Raw genomic sequence first — 18239 nt, forward strand, 5'->3', positions numbered from 1 at the left:
TCCATTTTTCTTCACCCATTTGCAGTCATTAGATGTTTACTAAATCAATAATAATGGCTCAAAGAGGCAATTACCAAAGCTTGAAAAGGATTTGTTGTGATTACTGCAAGCAATTTGCTACACCGCTTGATTTCCTTTGAAATGCAAATGTAACTAAAGTAATCCAGAGACAAATATTAAATAGAAATGAAACAAATAGTGTCAACAAATGAACAATGCCAGCGTTACTGGCAGCCGAACAAGCACCGGCGGGCACCCCGCAAATCCGACGCCAAATGTAAACAATATGCGAGTCGGCAGCGACGGTGCGGCAAAGGCAGCCAAAGTGCTTAGGAACTGACGGGTTAACGTCAAAGGAGCTGTATGCGGAGAGGGCAATGAGAGCAGCTAAGAGGGGAGTAGGAGAGTGTTCATACGTAACACTATCTGTTATAGAGAAGGATATGCAAATGTGCTCCCCTTCGAGCTGGAGAGGGATGTATAAGTGTTTAGCAAGCAAAAGGATTACGCGGAATAAATATGTAAATGTCTAAGAACCTTTGCAAGCTGTCAAGATTAAAACATAAGGTTGCTGCCGTAAATCACGGATAATACATCGTAAATGATTATGAAAAAGTGTAAAAAACCAAGAAATGTTAGCTTTGCATGGAAGCTATTTGCTATAGTAGTCAGATATCGGCGGTTCCGACAATTGAGCAGATTCTTGAAACGGTTAGAACGTGTACAGGCTATATTTTAGATTAATGTCTCAAATACCGATGGCCCAATAGACTTACATGGCTAAACTGACACATGTGTTAACAACAGAGTGCCGAAAAGTGACAGAACGGCCAGAGAATGAGTACAATGTGCAGCATTCTGCAGAGCGATTTAAATAGTTTATTATGTGCGAGCTCGTCGTTTTGTAGATGTGTGTGAACAGCAGTTATCACCGTTGACCTTACATGCCCATTATCCCAGTCACCCCTACGTGGGTATGGCAGTCTAACAATCACATATATACATATGCATGTGCAAATGCAAAGGCTCCGCTTTGATTTTGACAAAGTGCACATGTGCTCATGTGTATGCAGACGTCTGTCGGGAGCACCAGACTGTCACAACCATGCTGTATATCAGTGCATCCACTTAGAACAATGTGCTGTTGCTTCACTTCATGTTTATATATTTTATATGTGTGTAAGCATGACTATCTGTTAGAGTGTGGTCCACTTCACAAGTGTGTAAATATGCAGACGCTTAGATCTTTTCTAGCTGGCTCAATGTGTATGTGTGTATAAGTGAAAGCCAACATTTGCATACTTAGAGGCGCATATAGCATATAGCCAGCATTTAAATATCTGCAAATACATGTGTAACTGTTTGTCTGACTACTTAAATGCCTGACATGGCAGGCTCTGAAGCTCTCGGTCAATCCGCTCACGTACTGGTCGACCATAACAAACAGCTGCTACAACGAGTTTTCCTCAGCTCACACACCCATACACATCCACACAAGGCTGAATGGATGCCATATTGGGTTATTGTTTCGAATATTGCCAACGCGTTCTTTCTCTCGAAATATACATATGCGCACGTAATATGGAAAAAATGGAAATAGAAATAAAATTGTGCTTGCCGACTCTGGGCCTGTCTGTCGGAAGGCAAATCCTTCTTGGCGCTTACAATTTTCCATAATGATGATTGCATTTGTCATTATCAGTACTTACGTTGACCATTTCCATAGCGGCCGGGCCTGTCAATGGTTGGCATTCAAGTAGTGAATGGATGGAATGGCTATCGCTGCGAGAATATAAGAAATTGTTAGTTACCAGCAAATGTTCACAATTATCTCTGACCGTCAACTTGCTTGTGCCAAATCTGTGACTTAATATCTGACTAATGGGCGATTTACAAGCTTACGATGCGTCTGCAAACACACAATGTTGCCTCCAAGTTCAATGCCATCAACTGAGGAAAATTTAGAGCATTTAATTTCAGTCTGACATTGCAAAGCTCCACATTAGTTGCCCATCGATTCATTAAGGGGACATGGAAGCATAAATACATAAGTACATAATCTCATTGCGCTTGTTGTACGGACCCTGGAATGTCAAGCTAAATGATTACTCTCCTGTTGTTAATAATAGTATTCCAACACTTCACAGATTTCTTAATTGAAATAATTTACATAATGGATTGCCTCGGGTTGGTTGTTTTCATATTTTGAATACATTGGATAAGGAACAAAATGTCAAGAATCTGACATCTTCATGATGTTGAAACGTATATACTTACATACTTATGCATATACATACTTATATGCATCTATTTCAAAGTCTTCCCTAAACTTCCATGTGGTAGTTATTAAACTTGTCTTTAAACCCACAAATATCTTAGCTCCCTTCTCTTGATTCCTGAAACTTCCAACCCTCTGCCATAAATATTGTTTACTTTGTTCAAATACATTTGAAGTTCAATTTAGATTGATAGAACTATTTCTGTGCTTCCAACAACCCATATATTGTCCTACTTTAAAAAGACATCTGCGCTGTAGGGCGGTTGCGGAAGCGTTGGGATGCCGGCCTTGGAACAAATTCATGGTGGACGGTACTTTTGATGTCAAAGAAACAATGAGCATCGTTTTCATTTTGGATTTGCTCATTCATCAGCGACCTTTTTCCGGTCCTCCAAAACGGCCTGGTGCCACCGAAACACACCACTTCTTGCAAAGCAATAGTTTCACAGATAATTTAATTGCGTACATCTGCTCTACTGAACCCTGCATTTTCGGCTTGCACTACTCACACAACAAAATGTTGGTCCTGACTGTCCAGGCACTCGGAGACAACTAACCAGCTGCTCGTTCGTTACCTAGGAACGCCCTTTACCGAATCCAGTCGCGGCGAAAGAAAATCAGTCCTATTACTTTCCAGACAAACCCTGTATATGAGAGAGAGAGTCCATGATTAACAATAGTGGATAGATTAAGAAGTTGTTTGCTGAGGTCACTTCTTCTGCTTTGAGCTGTTTATGACCCTAATGCATGATATGTATATTTAACACTACGGAACGAATATATTAATTAGGTTGCGCATTTTCGACAATTTTTCTAAAATAATTATTTAGAAGAGTTCAAAATGGAAAATCATGCTTTGATATTAGATAAGCTCCAGCGTCTTTCCATGACGAAGCAGCTGTATAACAATAAATATAAATATATATAATACATCTTGCCAAAATATGCCCGTCAAAGCGACTATAAATTATGGCTGCCACAACATTGTGGCAGCAGTAGCTCTTGGCGATTGCGTGAACTAACATACTCAGTTACTTTGATTAAGTCGTGAAATTCTGCTTGAAAAGCATAAATAAGCTATGGGTCAGCGAATTGTTCTGATTATTATGCTTTTTGCCGGTTGCTGTTATACGATTTGTAGCGCCAAGTTGCTTGAGCCGGTCGATTACCAGGTTAGTAGGCTTTAAAGCTCCATTTCGAAGGAAACGAATTTAATGCTTGCCATATAATCGCGGCATCCAGGGTGACCTGTTTATTGGTTTGAAGAGTCAGCAGCCACATAAACGCTACCAAAGCAATGAGCCGAGTGAGCTGAACGCCATCCAAGGAAAGAACGAAAATGCGGACATATTTGATGAGTTGCAAGCCGATGTTTACGAAAACCTCGTGCGGCTAATGAAAGGTTGGTGGACCACAGTATTTTATTATTCAAAGCTGAGTTATGCTCCACTGCGAATCTCTTTCAGAAATGCAAAAGGAGCGTGAACGCGTGTCAATCCGTTATAAACCAAATTTAGGCAAACGCTTTCAGTTATACAAATAGAAGACGTTCGCCGCCAATATAGAGCTAATAACTTACCTAAATAACCGGATATCATAAGATGGAAAATGCAAAATGTGTATATTCGAAACCCAATAGCATCGGAAATACATATAAAATGGATTTCTAAAAACAAAATGTAAAAAAAGTGGTTAAGTATTTAGTTGTATTAACTGAGTTTAATATTTAGTTGTATTTCCTGTTTCTCAGTTTTAGTGCTTGGAATATGCTTAAAATAAATTTGAATATGTAATCCATATGTTGCAACATTTACATAACATTTTTTCTGCCAAGAAGCTCGGTGCAGCCAAGTGGTTTAAAGAGCGGGTGAAGAATATTTCACTTTTACTTGGGAGACTCAAAGAGAATGCAGATAAGGTTTAATTTTAAGGAGCGACTCCATAATGAGCATTTCGTCAAAGTTGAAGCTCTTATGTTCGCCGTCATAGTTAAAAAAGAAAAAGAAAAAATTTGTGCAAAAATTAGCCTGCATTCTTAAGGCAATATAAATATCTTTATATATAAAAATTACCTGTCATGTTGTTTGTCCGCGATGGACAGTTCAAACCAACTTAGAATGTAGGATAGTACATGTAAAGAATTCATAAATACAAAAATAGAGTGAAAGCTCTATTACATGGACACCCCATTAAGCGAACAATTCTATTAAATGGACAGAAAGGCTGGTAACCAGACTTTGGATTTTTATACCAAAAAAAAAAACGTTTCCCCTTTATCTTCTTATATTTAAAAATGAATCGCAATTTGGTCGATTCTTTTTTCTAAAAGTTCGTTGACGTTCAAGGATGGTTTTTACGGCAACAAAATTTCGAACAATTGCCGGAAAACCCCTAAAAACAGCTCTTTTCTTTTTCCCATACAAACGAATGAATGTTTGTTGGTTTCTAACGCTAAGAGAACGGCTGCACCAATCTTGATGAAATTTTCAGAGCTTGTTCTCTAAGGATCGGGAAAGGCTTGAAAATAAAATAAAAAGTATGATTTTCGTAAAGAAAAGTCGGAAAATTGGAAAATCCAAAAAGTAACTTTTTTCATAAAATTTTTTTTTCAATATATGTGTATCTCAACCCAGAGAATAAAGTGGGAAACCACCAGAAATTAGCATTTACGAGTTTTTTCTCAACTTTCGTCAGTGAAAGTTTGCGAGAACTTGCTCTTTTCAGAAACGACTTGATACTATACATAGAATCCATCGTTGAAGAAATATTTACGCAGAAAGCAAGGTCAAACAGTAGAGTGTCATTCAGGTGTGTTCTCAACTAATTCATTCGGACGAAATTACACAATCCACCCGAAAAACGACGATTGCTTCTACCTTCGGTTGCTATTGATTCAACTTAATTTGAGTCAATTACAATTGCTAGAACATGATAATCACGGGAATCAAACGATGTACGATGCCATAGCTACTTCGAATGCCACTGAAGTTCGCACACTTTTCGCCATGATCAGCCTTTAAATCCGCGCCAATTATGGGATACGACCAAAAATTACATTGCCGAAGACTTTTTACATCGTATACGCTAAGAATTGGATATGGGTCCATGCCGGTTGATACTTCCGGTGGTTTGACATCAATTCCATATGCGGTTCATCAATTCACGAAAGATGGACCCATCATGAATGTTTATACGAACATTGGCCAAAGTAAGTACGATTCCTTGAGTGCACGCACAATGTTAGCTGCCAAAAATACCGATCTTGTTGACTTAAACTGGAAGATTCAAAGTCAAATTCCGGGAGACTTGCGGTCATATAAATCGATCGATCGTTTTGACAACGAAGACGACACTATGAATTACCCAATGGAATTTCTAAATTCTTTGGAGAGGCTTGGTATGCTACCGCATTATTTGCGTCTCAAAGTTGGATCTGTCGTTATGATGTTTAGTAATCTGATTGTGACGCACCTATCAAATATAAAGGGTAGAATGCTTGATTCTACGGATTTGTTTTGTACGTATTCCGTTTCCAGTGAATTGAATCAGAGATGACGATCAACAAGATAGTCGCATAGTGGGCGGCATACATTTGGAAATGTTATGTTTTTCACACGGCCAGGTATACGTGGAGTGCTCACGAGTTGGAAAACCATCTTCTCTGTATATTTGCGAACTGGAACAGAACCCCAAAAATGTTGTTTATTAAGTTACGTTACAATGCAAAAAAAAAAAAAAAAAAAAAAAAAAAAAAAAAAAAAAAAAAAAAAAAAAAAAAAAAAAAAAAAAAAAATGTAGAAAAATCGGAAATAAATCATTATCAACACAATATGAATTTTTGTATTTTCATCTCAAAACACACAATTTCACGCAGGACAATGGCTGCGGGGTCAGCTAGTTCCTAAATAAAATTTTCACCGTATTGAATAGTTTATTACATGAATACTGGTATAAAATATATAAGAGAGCAACGTGTGACCGGACCCACTAATATACACATATCGTGAGTGGTCGTCAATATTCGACTATTTTGCAGGGAGGTCAAGGTGTTAAGAGCACTACTTTCACATCACACAGCCTCTACATGTGTGCGAGGAGTTGTTTGCTTGGGTGTTTATTTGTGGCATTTTGAATAAACATACATACATGTCAAACATGTGAACCAAAATATAAACGATGCAAAAGGGTAAAAAGTGTTTAATCAACCAGACTTGCATAATAAGCCACTGAGCAAGATTTAATATTAGACACTACGTTGTTGTAGTGAACTTGTTCCCCATTTATTGGCTTTTAACTATTTTTCCCACATTTATACAGTCACACTCGCTCTCTCTCTCCTCCCCTTATTTCATGCAATGTGTGAACAAACGACGTCTTGCGGGGACTTAATACCTCGGTGACAAATTGACATTAATTACCATTGTTGCGAGATGATGTTGTTTGAATCGACAACAATGTTTTGTGCTGTTCTTATTCGCTTTCCTGTTGATTGATCTATTGGGTAGAGCTTAACACGCACTATGTGAGCATGCCTTTGTGAAAGCATTTGGAGAGCATATAAAAAGTTGCTGTCGCTGGCCAGCGGACAACAGTTATCGCTGATGGTTGCAAAGAGCTTGTACACAGCTTTCAAACCATTTTTCAAATATAAAAATCACAATCTGGCCTATACTTGCTCCAGACATAACACGCAGTGCTCTTCAAATGGGTCGTCTAAGGATTTTAACATTATTATTATGCGCAATTTCCTACTATGTGCTTTGCAGCTGTAAATTCTCGGACAAAACCGGCTTTCAGGTAAGGCTTACCCTCATGAGTGTTGGTAAATGCAGATCACATCAGTTAACATCCCCCAGCGGTTATTGAAGGATGCTGAAGATATTTTACTGCTGAATGGTATCAGGGTCCACATTTTACATTACTGAAATATCATGCACAATAGACCCTAGGTCGCGGTGCAATTCCCACTTACTTATCTATCTCTGGACTATCATGTAAATGGTTGACATTACGTTAACTGTGTAGGTGGTTCAGAAGAGAAAATATTGGGCCTCCATCTGGGTTGTATGCACTGTCAAAAATGAGTTCCTGCATCCTAGTTCCCTTATTCGAAGCTTGCGCTATATCGATGATTGATAATTGAAGAATTTTTTAATGAAAAAGTAATAGTAATTAGTTTCTTACAATACTAACATTCCGAAGAAGAGGATAACATAACCTTTTTTTTCTCTTTCAGCTAAACGATTACCACAACGCCTTTCGACACTCTATTGCCGCTCTTCGTATGACCGATGATTTTCTAGGACCGTTGCGGGTGAAACGTTCACAGAAATACGATAATTTCGTGCAGTACCCTAGCAGAGAAACCGAAATTGCACCTCATCTCGGCTTCGATCGTATTCCTTTAAACGACTACAATCGCATAGTGAGCGCCCTAAAAGGTTCATTGTTTACCTCAGATCGTAGAAAAATGTCAAACTTCTCTTTCCATTTATTTCTTTGACCACGTTTTCTGTGTTTCTCAAATCATAGAGATGCTGCGTGCACGTGACGAAAAACCCGTAATGTTGCGGCCTCGGCCGGGTCGACGTTCCGCAGTTGGGGAAGCTCCGCTTTGGCAATACTTCATAGATGAAGCTGACAACTTGAATCTCAACACTGCTGATACCGTGGCCATCGTGGGCGACGAGGACGACGCGCTAACGGACACATCATTGAAGAAGTCGGCGCCTTTCAAGCCCCGACTGGGTAAACGCGGCGAAGTCCTAAAATACCAGTGAATCGTTCGTGGCGTTGCAGCACTTGCGCGCACCGAAGTGTTGGCGGATGAGCGCTGAGTAGGCGGTGTGTTAGTTGGCAGTGCGTTGCCGGTGTGGCTCGTGTGTTGCATAACATCTGTACGCATATCTGGATATGTAAATATTTCTTATTTGCTTTGATTGGTGCACATTGCGGTTCAGCGGCTGTGTGGTCCTAACGGTTTTGCTGGTTTGTCAAGGCTTTTGTTGGCGACCAACAATAACAAAATTCACCTAACCTACACACACACACATACTTATCACATACGAATATTAAATTACGTTCGAAAATTACAACGAAAATATGAACAAAACCAAAAAAAAAAAGTTGATAGATGTCAATAATATTAAAAAGGCAAAAATTTTAGCTGATAATTTGGAGCAATTTCCCTGTTTTGTGGTTAATTAAAATTTTCGCTTGATCTTTATTGTAAATAATATATATATGCATGTTAACTAGAATATGAATATTTAATATAATAAATACATCAAAGCAAAAACTAACGAATTTAAATGTTTATACAAACACACGAATAATCCATCAAATAGTATAAAATCGCTACGGCTATATATATACAATATATATGTTGGAAAGAGTTAAAAGAGATTCACTGTATTTCCACATTTCTATCATTAAATAAAAAATACTTTTGTTTCCAATACAATGAATTTGACATTTTTCTTTTATTAAATCCTAGTGAAATAGTGCAATAAAACTGGTAGTAAGATTTGGGGAACACAGTGTGGGCGAAATATATCACCACACTGTCAGCCGAAACCCACCATTTTTTATTTATATAAAATAAAAGCCACACTGATCCTATTATGGTTAGTTAAGCTCTGAAGCAAGCTACTTCGTGAGAGGAGATTAGACTCTTTAATTTGGTTGAGGTATATTATCAACATTCAGTTTGCTGAGTTCAGAGCAATTACAGGAGTTGACAACATTTTGATCCTTTGACGCCAGTTAGTTTCTGTGGAAGCTGCAAACATGATGATTAACTTTTCGCTATGAATTATTTATATTTCAATTAGACTTTATTGACGCGGTGGACGTGCACACACGCACACCTCTACGTAAATAAGTACGTCTGGATAGAAGCGGTATTATATTTATTTATAAATGCAGCAGCAACAAATGGATTTGCGAGCATTCCAAACGCTGCTACGAGCTCCAACCGAAAGGCTAATTTCGAAAGCAATGCTCAGTCAGGGGTCGCCGTTACAATTGTGTCGGCTGGCCAGGTGAATAAAGAAGAATCAAAATAAAGGAACGGTAAAGAGCGTAAAAGGGTTAAATGGTCGGCTAATATAAACACATAAAAGTGCAGTTGCGAGTGGATTTGTGAAGAATAATAAAGTCACGCCCAGCAGGCGGCTGCCAGCTGCCATTGAATGTGCGAAAAAACTGGCAAGTTTGCTTACGCTCTTAGGAACCTGTTCTAAACCTATAACACACACACACACAAACACACATATCTCGGTAAACGACGAATATCCTATGAATGAATAACAAGAACTAAGCCATTTAGGACAGGTTGATGGATCTATTGTTTGCGTTGCGTGGAAGTGAGTTCCTTCTCCGCAGAAGTGATGAAAGCGACAAATTCTATGCTATTTGGCTCCGCTGCCAATTGTGCGGGAAAAGCTATTGGATCAAAAGAGCATAAAAGACCGCATTGGACCGCCTAAGCAGTGTCGCACAAAAGCGTTTTACACTTGCCAGGCACTTTTATAATGGACAGAGAGTATTATGTTATATTCAGTCTATGACCTCAGTCGACTTATTGGAATTTTAATTTGTTCAAATTCCACTTGAATACAAGTATACTATTTTTGACAAACCTTTGAAAAACGACGAGGTTGTCGTTAATAATCAGAGTGAAGGTTTTTACGGTTGATACTATAATCGCGAAAGTTTCGTTTACAAGTTTCGGGGCTTTCATCAGTTCTTCATGACTTGTCGTATTTTTGCGGTCTTTTTGCGTCTTTGAGCGGTATATATGTATGCGCGAGCTATTTATGTGAATGGATCCACTCTAGAAAAAGAGGTGGTCAACTTGAAAAGAAAACGCCTGAGTCATTATAGTAAGCTCGCATTTAAATAAACTAACGTTAATATAAATAACAATCCAAATACTTCGACCAAGAGGCCATATATCTTGATGCAATTAATACCTGATATAAATTTTGTTGCACAGCCAGCAACAGATTTAAATACTTTATCAAACAAGTATCATTTAGTAGTCACTTATATCTTTAGGATGAAATTAATAGGGTAGCAGACACACAGGCGTCCATCGTTTTTCTCAACCAAAGGTCTAAATAGTAGCAAACCGTAAGACCGATATATAACCAAGACCAACGTGTGTCACTGGAGTGATTAGCAGCCAATCGAAATTTCTAATAAATCCACAACTGTTATCCCCTTTTGGTGGGAGCAGGATCTCTTTCCATCATCACGAAATGATGATGCTGTAGGAACAGTGGGTTGCGCCTTACACACGTCCGGCGCTCACAAGTGTTGTTGCAACTCTATTTTTCATCGCTGGTGCCCATGTAGCTGTTGTCATTGTTGCTGTAATTGGTTGTGATTGCCATGGCGTAAATAATATCCTGCTGCGTTGCTAAATACACGAAGGCCAGCGCGGCAATAAGACAATGTGACGGTTAGTGTGTCAGCCGAGCAACAGATTGCCATTAATCACAATTGCCTCGAATGCAACCTGCTGTGTTCTTGCTTTTTGTTCCCTCCATTGTTAATGCCGTTTATTAATGCTAAAGCGCGAGAAAGCGGATTAACACATCAAGAAATAACAAATTATTTAGCACCTAATTGTCTGTTGTTCTTCCTTCTCGACACTAAGAACAATAAAAAACGGCTTGTCTCTTGGAAGTATAAAAATCAACAAACTCATAGCACATTCATCAGTCGCCATCAACAACCGATTTGATGCACTCGTTTGTCTCCGTTAGTTCATTGACGAAGTGAAAGTGAACGGTACTCGATATTCAGTATAGAAGCGTGCCGGGCAAATTTGTTGACTTATTTGGCTTGCCATGAGCAATTTATGTGTGTTCAGTCTGCTTCTCATTCTCGCTGCTTCCTGCTACGTTTCTGGCGGCACCGAGGCAGCCAGCAAGAATGACGACGACTTTCTGCAGGTGAGTGCCACCGATTAATACGGATGTAAGCAATTTCAGTTCCGTCTGCTTTTTGCCACGCTCAGCTCACACAGTAGACGTAACGCAGACGTAACCTATAGCTTGGCTGCACCCTTGGTGCACCCATTTCCCGAATTTCCGAGTTTCCGTTCAAAGCAAATCAGTTTTGTTTGCGATTTGCAATGTTGGCACTCGTAATTAAGTGCAGTTAAGGAAAATAAAATCCAAATAAACTACGTTCTGTGACAAATATCTATTGGTACGTTGCATACACATCCGAATGAACCGCAATAAATGGAACGAACTGTGATGCTGTGGTAGCTGTTGGGTCAAGGTTTTGTTGGAGGATTCTTTTTAAGGATATTAATATCTGTAATTTAGGTGTTGTAGGTTTTCGCTCTTGCTCTCATTTTGAGTCCAAAGAGAGGCTTCACCGTCCACGCATACCTACATATATACCACGATTTCTTAGCTGTTACTTGCGTTGTCACGGAAGAACGGAATAGCCAACTTATCTAAATATTTTCATGATTCCTTCAAGGTGCTTCAAGTAATTAATTTGCGATGGAAACACAGCCATTTCGACAAGAAAACAAATTTCCCAAGCTGCAGCAAAAGAACTTTGAACATTGCTTAAGTCATTGAAAGGAAGAACGCATGTTAATCTCCAAATTCTAGACTCGCAATGGAGGCAATGTGTTGGCTGCTTTTGCTTTTGTCCATTCTTGTTGTTGGCTGCTTTGAGTCCTCGACATGAGTTGAGCATAAGTATTGAAACTTTTCAAGTGACTTCCGACGTGAAAGCTTTGTTTGCTTGCAACTATTTTGTTCCGTTAACGGTTTTGGGAACAGTTGATTAACTGTGATTTGTCTACATTGTAACTTATACGAAATATAGCTTGAAAGCTGGTTTACCAGTGGTTGCGTATACGCCAAGTCCCACATGAGTTGCAAAAGTTTTGTTTCTTTTGGGATTGCAAATGTGCATTGCACGCAGAAGCCGATTTAGATATAATTATGACTTGATAAAGTTCAAAAATTTGTATTTAAGTACTGTAGTTTGAGTCAATATTCTGTATCGCTTCAAATTAGCATTGTAATAAATAAATTAACGGTCTTCTTGCCCTTACTACCTAGTAAGCAGTCTGAGTTTGCACCTTCCGAAAACCCCGTTGTCATTTAGTTTATATTGGAATTTGCAGTCAACCATTAAAGTGGCTTAGTTACTCCATCCGTGGTGGCATATTACAAAATTTTAACTTTAATGCGAGAGCAGTGGAGGCAGGAGAGGAAAAGAGTAGCAAATACTACCACATTCTCGATTAAATGCTCGAAGAAGCGATCAGCTGAGAGAAAATAAACACAACTAAGATTTACAGTAACTCCAACACCGCTACGTCGCTGGTCGTTAAAGTGGAGATAAATAGTCCCCATTGATATTTTTACGACTAACTGAAATAATCAGTGCCAGTGCTTCCTGGCATTCAAGTCGCGCCTTTCCTAAAATTTGATATACAAATAACTCTTTCCTATATACTGAACAAAGTGATTAAGTAATGAAAGAAATTGGAGTTTATTGAGAATTCTATATATGTATGTTAATATTAAATATAAGATTACATTACTTTCTAAGGAGAAAAGGCACCCATTAAATTCGGAACTCTCATTTTCACTGCTAAACCGATTTTATTTATGAGAGAAGACCTATACCATCGAGACGAACCATATATGAACAACTCTAACTGTTCATCCCCTTTAGGTGGCCTATAATCCGTAACAAAACCTGCATAACTTTTCTCTGATTTCTTAGCAAGTATCTTAATTTATTTGTATTAAGGTTTTCTAATGATCAACTATCGAAATAATCGTCGCAAGCTTTTCATCTATTCAATGTTAAAAACGGGAACTTTTTCAGTTTGCTCTGGAAGAGTTGGCATGAAGTGGCTAAAAGTAATATACAAGTAGTCGAAAATGTCACTTCGTATTTCTAATCAAACCTCAACTAATTTTTATACTCTGAGCAGGGTATATTAAGTTTGTCACGAAGTTTGTAACACCTAGAAGGAAGCGTCGGAGACCCTATAGTAACAGCATTAGTCTACAGAAAAACTGCTCATTTATTTTATATATTAGTATTTCATGTATTTCAGCCAGAACTGAAATAATCATTGCGTTTTTGCTTCGTTCTAGGTCATAAATTTCGGAAAATTGCGGAATAGTTCTAAACCGTATACACCCATACAAGAACAACAAAAACAGCTGAAGCATGAAAAAGTTCGTAAACAGTTCGGTAAGCGGCCGATGTTGGCTTCAGAGGCCGCCACTTCCATTGCACCATCCAGCATGAGGACACGTCAGAAGCGCTCTCAACATGCTCTAGCCACGACAGAAGAGTATCTCAAAAGCATGCCCACTTATACTTATAACCTCGCATTGCTTAATATATTGCAAAGTTTAAGAAGTGAGTACAAAATAAAGTAAATATAACCAATAATAAAGTAGCAAGAGCAAGAAAGAATAACAAATCGAGGAAATAGCAGTAAGACTAAATTTACTAGGGGAAACAGTAGGTTACCAAAGAGTAGAGTTCGCACTTCCTTCGAGGAGTGGTTAGTTGTTTGAACTCCTCAAGGTCATACCTGGAGGACTTGAAGGCTAAAGCTGTGATGATTTGTTCTAAGTCAAAAATCGAAAATGTATCTTAAAGTTTAAAATGTGCCATCTAAAGGCGACTCAGAAAGCTTCTGGTAAATCTGGTCTATTCGGAGCAAAGGTCCGCTTTTGCGGTAACATAGTGTAACCGATGTTGTATACTTGAATAAGATACGTCATTGTGTGTTTACCCCCGAACTGTCCGCATTTACACTGAACTTGGAACGTTCTTCCAACTCTAAGCTCGGATGTCGTTTGTTCATACCAAATATTTACAGTTGCTTGTTGTTTCGCAAATTGTTAGAGACCTTCACACATAGGATCTCACCTTTATTATTGTTTTTTACTGCATGAAAAACTGACCACAGGTTCAATCGCATGTGTGTGAATGTGTGCGTGTCCATTTGAATTTGTTGATTTTCCCTCCTGTTTGCAGGGCAACTTTCCGACATCGAGTTGGCGCGTTTGCGTTCGCGCCTCAGTCGCAGCGCCGCCGCCGATTTACAATTGTTCAATGAAATCTACAACAATAATAACAACAATGGAGAGTACCCTGGCGAGACGGACAGCAGCAGCAAAAATAGCGACGGCATTGGTTTAGCCCGCGGTGACACCGACACTGGCATGGGAATGGGCGTGAGCATGGGCGAGGCGGGTGGCGTTGGCGGTGCCGCTAACGACATGCTTGCCAATGACATTGAGGATCTTAGCGTGCCGTGGCAATTGGCGGCGCGAGTCAGCAAAAAGTCCTCAGCACTCTACAAACCGCGCTTGGGCAAACGAACGCAAAAACCACAACAACAACCAGCAGCTTGCAACTAAAACGTACCACCGAGGGGAGTGCGGCAATCGGTTTCGAAGTGCTGCGTGGACACGGAGGGCAACCGGTAAGTACATGAACGTCATTTACACTCATGTTGCAGGGCTACATCGCGTGTTCGTTTGTTTAGAGTATCAGTTTTTGAAGCGAGCGAGTTGAAATGAGGGTCAGCACAAGTGGTTGGGACACGGACATTCTGATTCAAATCCAATAGTAACATTACATATATTATCAACATACACCCGACATGTGGATGCATGCAACTCATTGGAACATATACATATGTATGTGCTAAAGCAGTTGTGAGAGTAGCATTAAAATTGAGAGGTGCCAGGATGTTCTTATTTATTTCCTTAGCAAATTATGTATTTCTAAATGTTGATTAAATATGGCAAAATGTGATTTAGACAAATTTTATACACATATGCTATTCAATTGCACTCGTCATAAAATAAACGATTAAACACAGAGTAAAAACGTATTTGCTTTCTTTGTAGTATTTGTCTTTTCAACACAATGAAATAGGTATGATTTTCTGAAATAAGGTCGCTCATACGACGCTTTAAACTCCAAGCTAATATACCAACAAGCGAAATGTGTGAGTGTGTGTGCGCATTTCAGTGAGCTCATACTGGACAAGCCCAAAACGCTTGAATAAGCTTCAATCACTTTCGCGTAGTCTCGTAACAGGGTTTCCCATGTGCTCGCATGTATTTGTGATTGCGGTAATTTCTATTTGCTTCCTGTGTGATTTACCGCAAGGGTGTTAATATACATATGGTATACTATAAAAAGCAATGTAGGGTCTTTCTAATAAACAATAAAGGGTGTGCCTGCTTTCGCTTGGGGATTGAATGGCTTAGTCGGTATATGAGATTAACCTCAGATTAGTAAAAAATAATTTATTTTTGTGCGCACGAGAGCTACTCAGAGCGGAGAGAGAAGCAGCTCGCACGCGTAAAATGAAAATTATGGTTCATTGATAGTCATAAGTAGGTGTATGCAGGTGTACTTTATGTGCGTTGTATATGTATATATGTATAAATATACCCTGGTGTGTATCCTAAATGAAACTGAAATGAGTGGGAAAGCGTATGACTCAGGCATCTAGCTTGTCGGAATACTCTGGTGTATAGTCGAACTTTAACGTTTTTGATGTGTACAAAATAAGTATGGCTTAAGAACAAAAGTTTTAAATAATAAAAAAATATCGCGTTTTACTTACTTAAAACCATAACTTTGAGCAACGAAGGAAAAACCTTAAAATTGAATTTTTGGCGGAATTGTTTCCAAAAAAAATTAAAATTTCAGTGAAAGACTTTTTTTAATAGTGTCGTAATCGAAAAAACTCCTTCGCCCAAGTCTTTAAGAATTGTTTCTTAAATACCTGTGTAAAATTGCATCTTTCATCTTTGAGTAGTTCTAGAGAAATTTTGATGAAAGTGGTCCAAAATCCTCAAGTAAGGACATACAAAGAGTAGCTTGGAAGAAACAACTGCTTAATTATGTTTAAAAACGCTGTAATGATGATAAGTCATCGAGTGGAATATTCGGTCATATTTTTATAAATTGTCATATTTTGCGAAAACCAAAGTTATGCTGTACTATGTTGATGGCTTAAGCAGAGTATGAGGCAAGGCGATAAATACACTAGAAAAACCAAACTTGGTTCCGGCAGTAGAATTTGGAAATGAGAGGAATCGGTTGACAACCAGTAGGCGTGGTCTCATATAACAAATTTTTAAATTGTATCTGATTCTTTCGTTTTACTTTTAACCACATATCAAGGTAGCTTTGCCCAAAAATTGTCGAAATCGGACTACTTGTATAACCTCTTAAGGATTCAGACACAAAATATGTGGAAAAGGATGGATATGGTGAGATAATATTTTTGTAATAACAGCATATGTCCTTGTACCAAAAATGGGTAAAATCGGGTCAATACTTCTTCAGCCCCAAAATACCTAAAATAAATTTAGAAAAAAACTTTTTCAAATAATTGTGGACCTTTTTCCTGTAATTGTTAATAATGGATGCAATACTTCCTAATTTTAATTAAAATGTGCACAACAAGTAAGGAAGAGCTAAAGTCGGGTATACTGAACGGTATCAAGTTTCATAAAGATATTTAAATTTTTACTTAAGTTACAGCTTGTACGGACATACTGGTCATCTATATTATAACCCTATATCTATTTCGATTAGTTTTAGGTGATACATATGACCGTTACGTACACAAAACTATTATACGCTGTAGCAACAGGTTACAATAGTATAAAAATCCCTTATATGCATAACTTTAATTTGCGGGAGCATAAAATGTTCCGTTACACACGAACTTAGACTTACGCTACATGTTTAATTTTCAAAAATACTTTATTGCTTTTGTGTTTTACTTATTTTTTATTTTTGGGACTTGCACCAGCGGTTATACAAGAATACTCCATGAGATTAAGTGTGTCTTCGAACTCACACATGTATGAGTATGGATATCATCTGGCCAAATCGAGATTATTTCATGAACGACTTCGGCCAAGCTCGGTATCATCCTGACGGTGCAAACAATTGCCCACTTATGCGTTATGTATTTGCAGCATAATTTTTCCGTTACTTGAATTGTTTGTGTGAGAGTTTTCCCGTAAATATATGAGCCGCTTAGACGCCAACTTGTGTGTGGATGTGAATGTGTTGAAAGTTTATCCCTACGGTGGTTATACTTGCGCAAGTTGCTTACGTACGCCGCAACACACACACACACACAGACACATATGCAGAGATATATGTGTTTACGGTGTACGGAGAATAATTTATTGTGAAATATTATTTAATGCCGCTTAAAAGGCACATCTTGGCGTTGTCCACAGCAGTTAGTATTTATTTTACTTTCACCCACACATCCCACATACACACATACCCACACGTGCCCAAAAAGCGTACTCTAATATTTATATTAGCGGCATTGTTTACAGGAACATTTGTGTGAGCAAGTGGCGCGGAGAACACCTCCATGACACAAGGACATAGGTAACAATTTCGGCACCCAGCTGGGAGCGCAAAGCTCGTAAGCACACACTTGCGCGAGTGCGTCGCGACACAATCCTAAAATGATATTTATATTCTGTACTCTACTCGAATTTTTTTCTGTAAGCTTTGCTTATCTTTTGATAAGGAAAATCAGAGGACTTCGGGCTAAAAATGCTTTCGTATGCAAATTGTGGGAAGCAGTCTTTCACAAAAGGTCCACTCAGCTGTAGAGATATACACACAAATATACAAATTTATATTGAGTTAGTTGTTTATGGTTTTTAATGGTAAAAAATATTTTTAGGACTCTGTCAACATGAATATGTGTGTGCGTATTGCGTAATAATGATTTGGATTTGAGGTGAGCTGCAGAGTGTTTTAGTCATCGACTTCATTTCTATGATGATATGGCACACGAACTAAGCACCTACAAGGCATTAGAATGATAAAGCGAATAACGATTATCATTCGTTGGCGAAGGGAAGTGGAGAGAAAACAAGGG

The 18239-nt window shown here is 38.5% G+C and overlaps 3 protein-coding genes across 3 annotated transcripts; all 3 read left to right on the forward strand.

Moving 5' to 3' along the window:
• Positions 1–3330: 3330 nt before the first annotated feature.
• Positions 3331–3901, forward strand: LOC108978694. The gene is made up of 3 exons (XM_018949092.1): positions 3331–3450; positions 3521–3680; positions 3745–3901. Exons 1-3 carry the CDS (start codon positions 3358–3360, stop codon positions 3819–3821), a joined length of 330 nt encoding a protein of 109 aa, XP_018804637.1. The 5' UTR covers positions 3331–3357; the 3' UTR covers positions 3822–3901.
• A 3048-nt stretch (positions 3902–6949) lies between these two features.
• LOC108978693 lies at positions 6950–8385 on the forward strand. Its single transcript, XM_018949091.1, has 3 exons — positions 6950–7075; positions 7515–7719; positions 7811–8385. The coding sequence occupies exons 1-3, from the start codon at positions 6983–6985 to the stop codon at positions 8056–8058; spliced, it is 546 nt and encodes a 181-aa protein (XP_018804636.1). The 5' UTR covers positions 6950–6982; the 3' UTR covers positions 8059–8385.
• A 2636-nt stretch (positions 8386–11021) lies between these two features.
• On the forward strand, positions 11022–15098 carry LOC108978692. The gene is made up of 4 exons (XM_018949089.1): positions 11022–11241; positions 13432–13702; positions 14330–14780; positions 14844–15098. The coding sequence occupies exons 1-3, from the start codon at positions 11137–11139 to the stop codon at positions 14713–14715; spliced, it is 762 nt and encodes a 253-aa protein (XP_018804634.1). The 5' UTR covers positions 11022–11136; the 3' UTR covers positions 14716–14780; positions 14844–15098.
• The last annotated feature ends 3141 nt before the right edge of the window (positions 15099–18239 follow it).

Source organism: Bactrocera latifrons, unplaced genomic scaffold (assembly GCF_001853355.1).
Source record: "Bactrocera latifrons isolate USDA-ARS-PBARC rearing strain unplaced genomic scaffold, ASM185335v1 scaffold_126, whole genome shotgun sequence".
In the NCBI taxonomy this organism is placed as follows: Eukaryota; Metazoa; Arthropoda; class Insecta; order Diptera; family Tephritidae; genus Bactrocera; species Bactrocera latifrons.

What these genes read in the sequence shown, in the direction of transcription:
- LOC108978693 (XM_018949091.1), top strand. Translation starts at nt 6,983, where the DNA reads ATGGGTCGTCTAAGGATTTTAACATTATTATTATGCGCAATTTCCTAC. An exon ending in CGGACAAAACCGGCTTTCAG is followed by an intron (nt 7,076 to 7,514) that starts GTAAGGCTTACC and finishes TTTCTCTTTCAG; the next exon opens with CTAAACGATTACCACAACGC. An exon ending in CATAGTGAGCGCCCTAAAAG is followed by an intron (nt 7,720 to 7,810) that starts GTTCATTGTTTA and finishes CTCAAATCATAG; the next exon opens with AGATGCTGCGTGCACGTGAC.
- LOC108978694 (XM_018949092.1), top strand. Translation starts at nt 3,358, where the DNA reads ATGGGTCAGCGAATTGTTCTGATTATTATGCTTTTTGCCGGTTGCTGT. An exon ending in TTGAGCCGGTCGATTACCAG is followed by an intron (nt 3,451 to 3,520) that starts GTTAGTAGGCTT and finishes CGCGGCATCCAG; the next exon opens with GGTGACCTGTTTATTGGTTT. An exon ending in CCTCGTGCGGCTAATGAAAG is followed by an intron (nt 3,681 to 3,744) that starts GTTGGTGGACCA and finishes AATCTCTTTCAG; the next exon opens with AAATGCAAAAGGAGCGTGAA.
- LOC108978692 (XM_018949089.1), top strand. Translation starts at nt 11,137, where the DNA reads ATGAGCAATTTATGTGTGTTCAGTCTGCTTCTCATTCTCGCTGCTTCC. An exon ending in ATGACGACGACTTTCTGCAG is followed by an intron (nt 11,242 to 13,431) that starts GTGAGTGCCACC and finishes GCTTCGTTCTAG; the next exon opens with GTCATAAATTTCGGAAAATT. An exon ending in TATATTGCAAAGTTTAAGAA is followed by an intron (nt 13,703 to 14,329) that starts GTGAGTACAAAA and finishes TCCTGTTTGCAG; the next exon opens with GGCAACTTTCCGACATCGAG.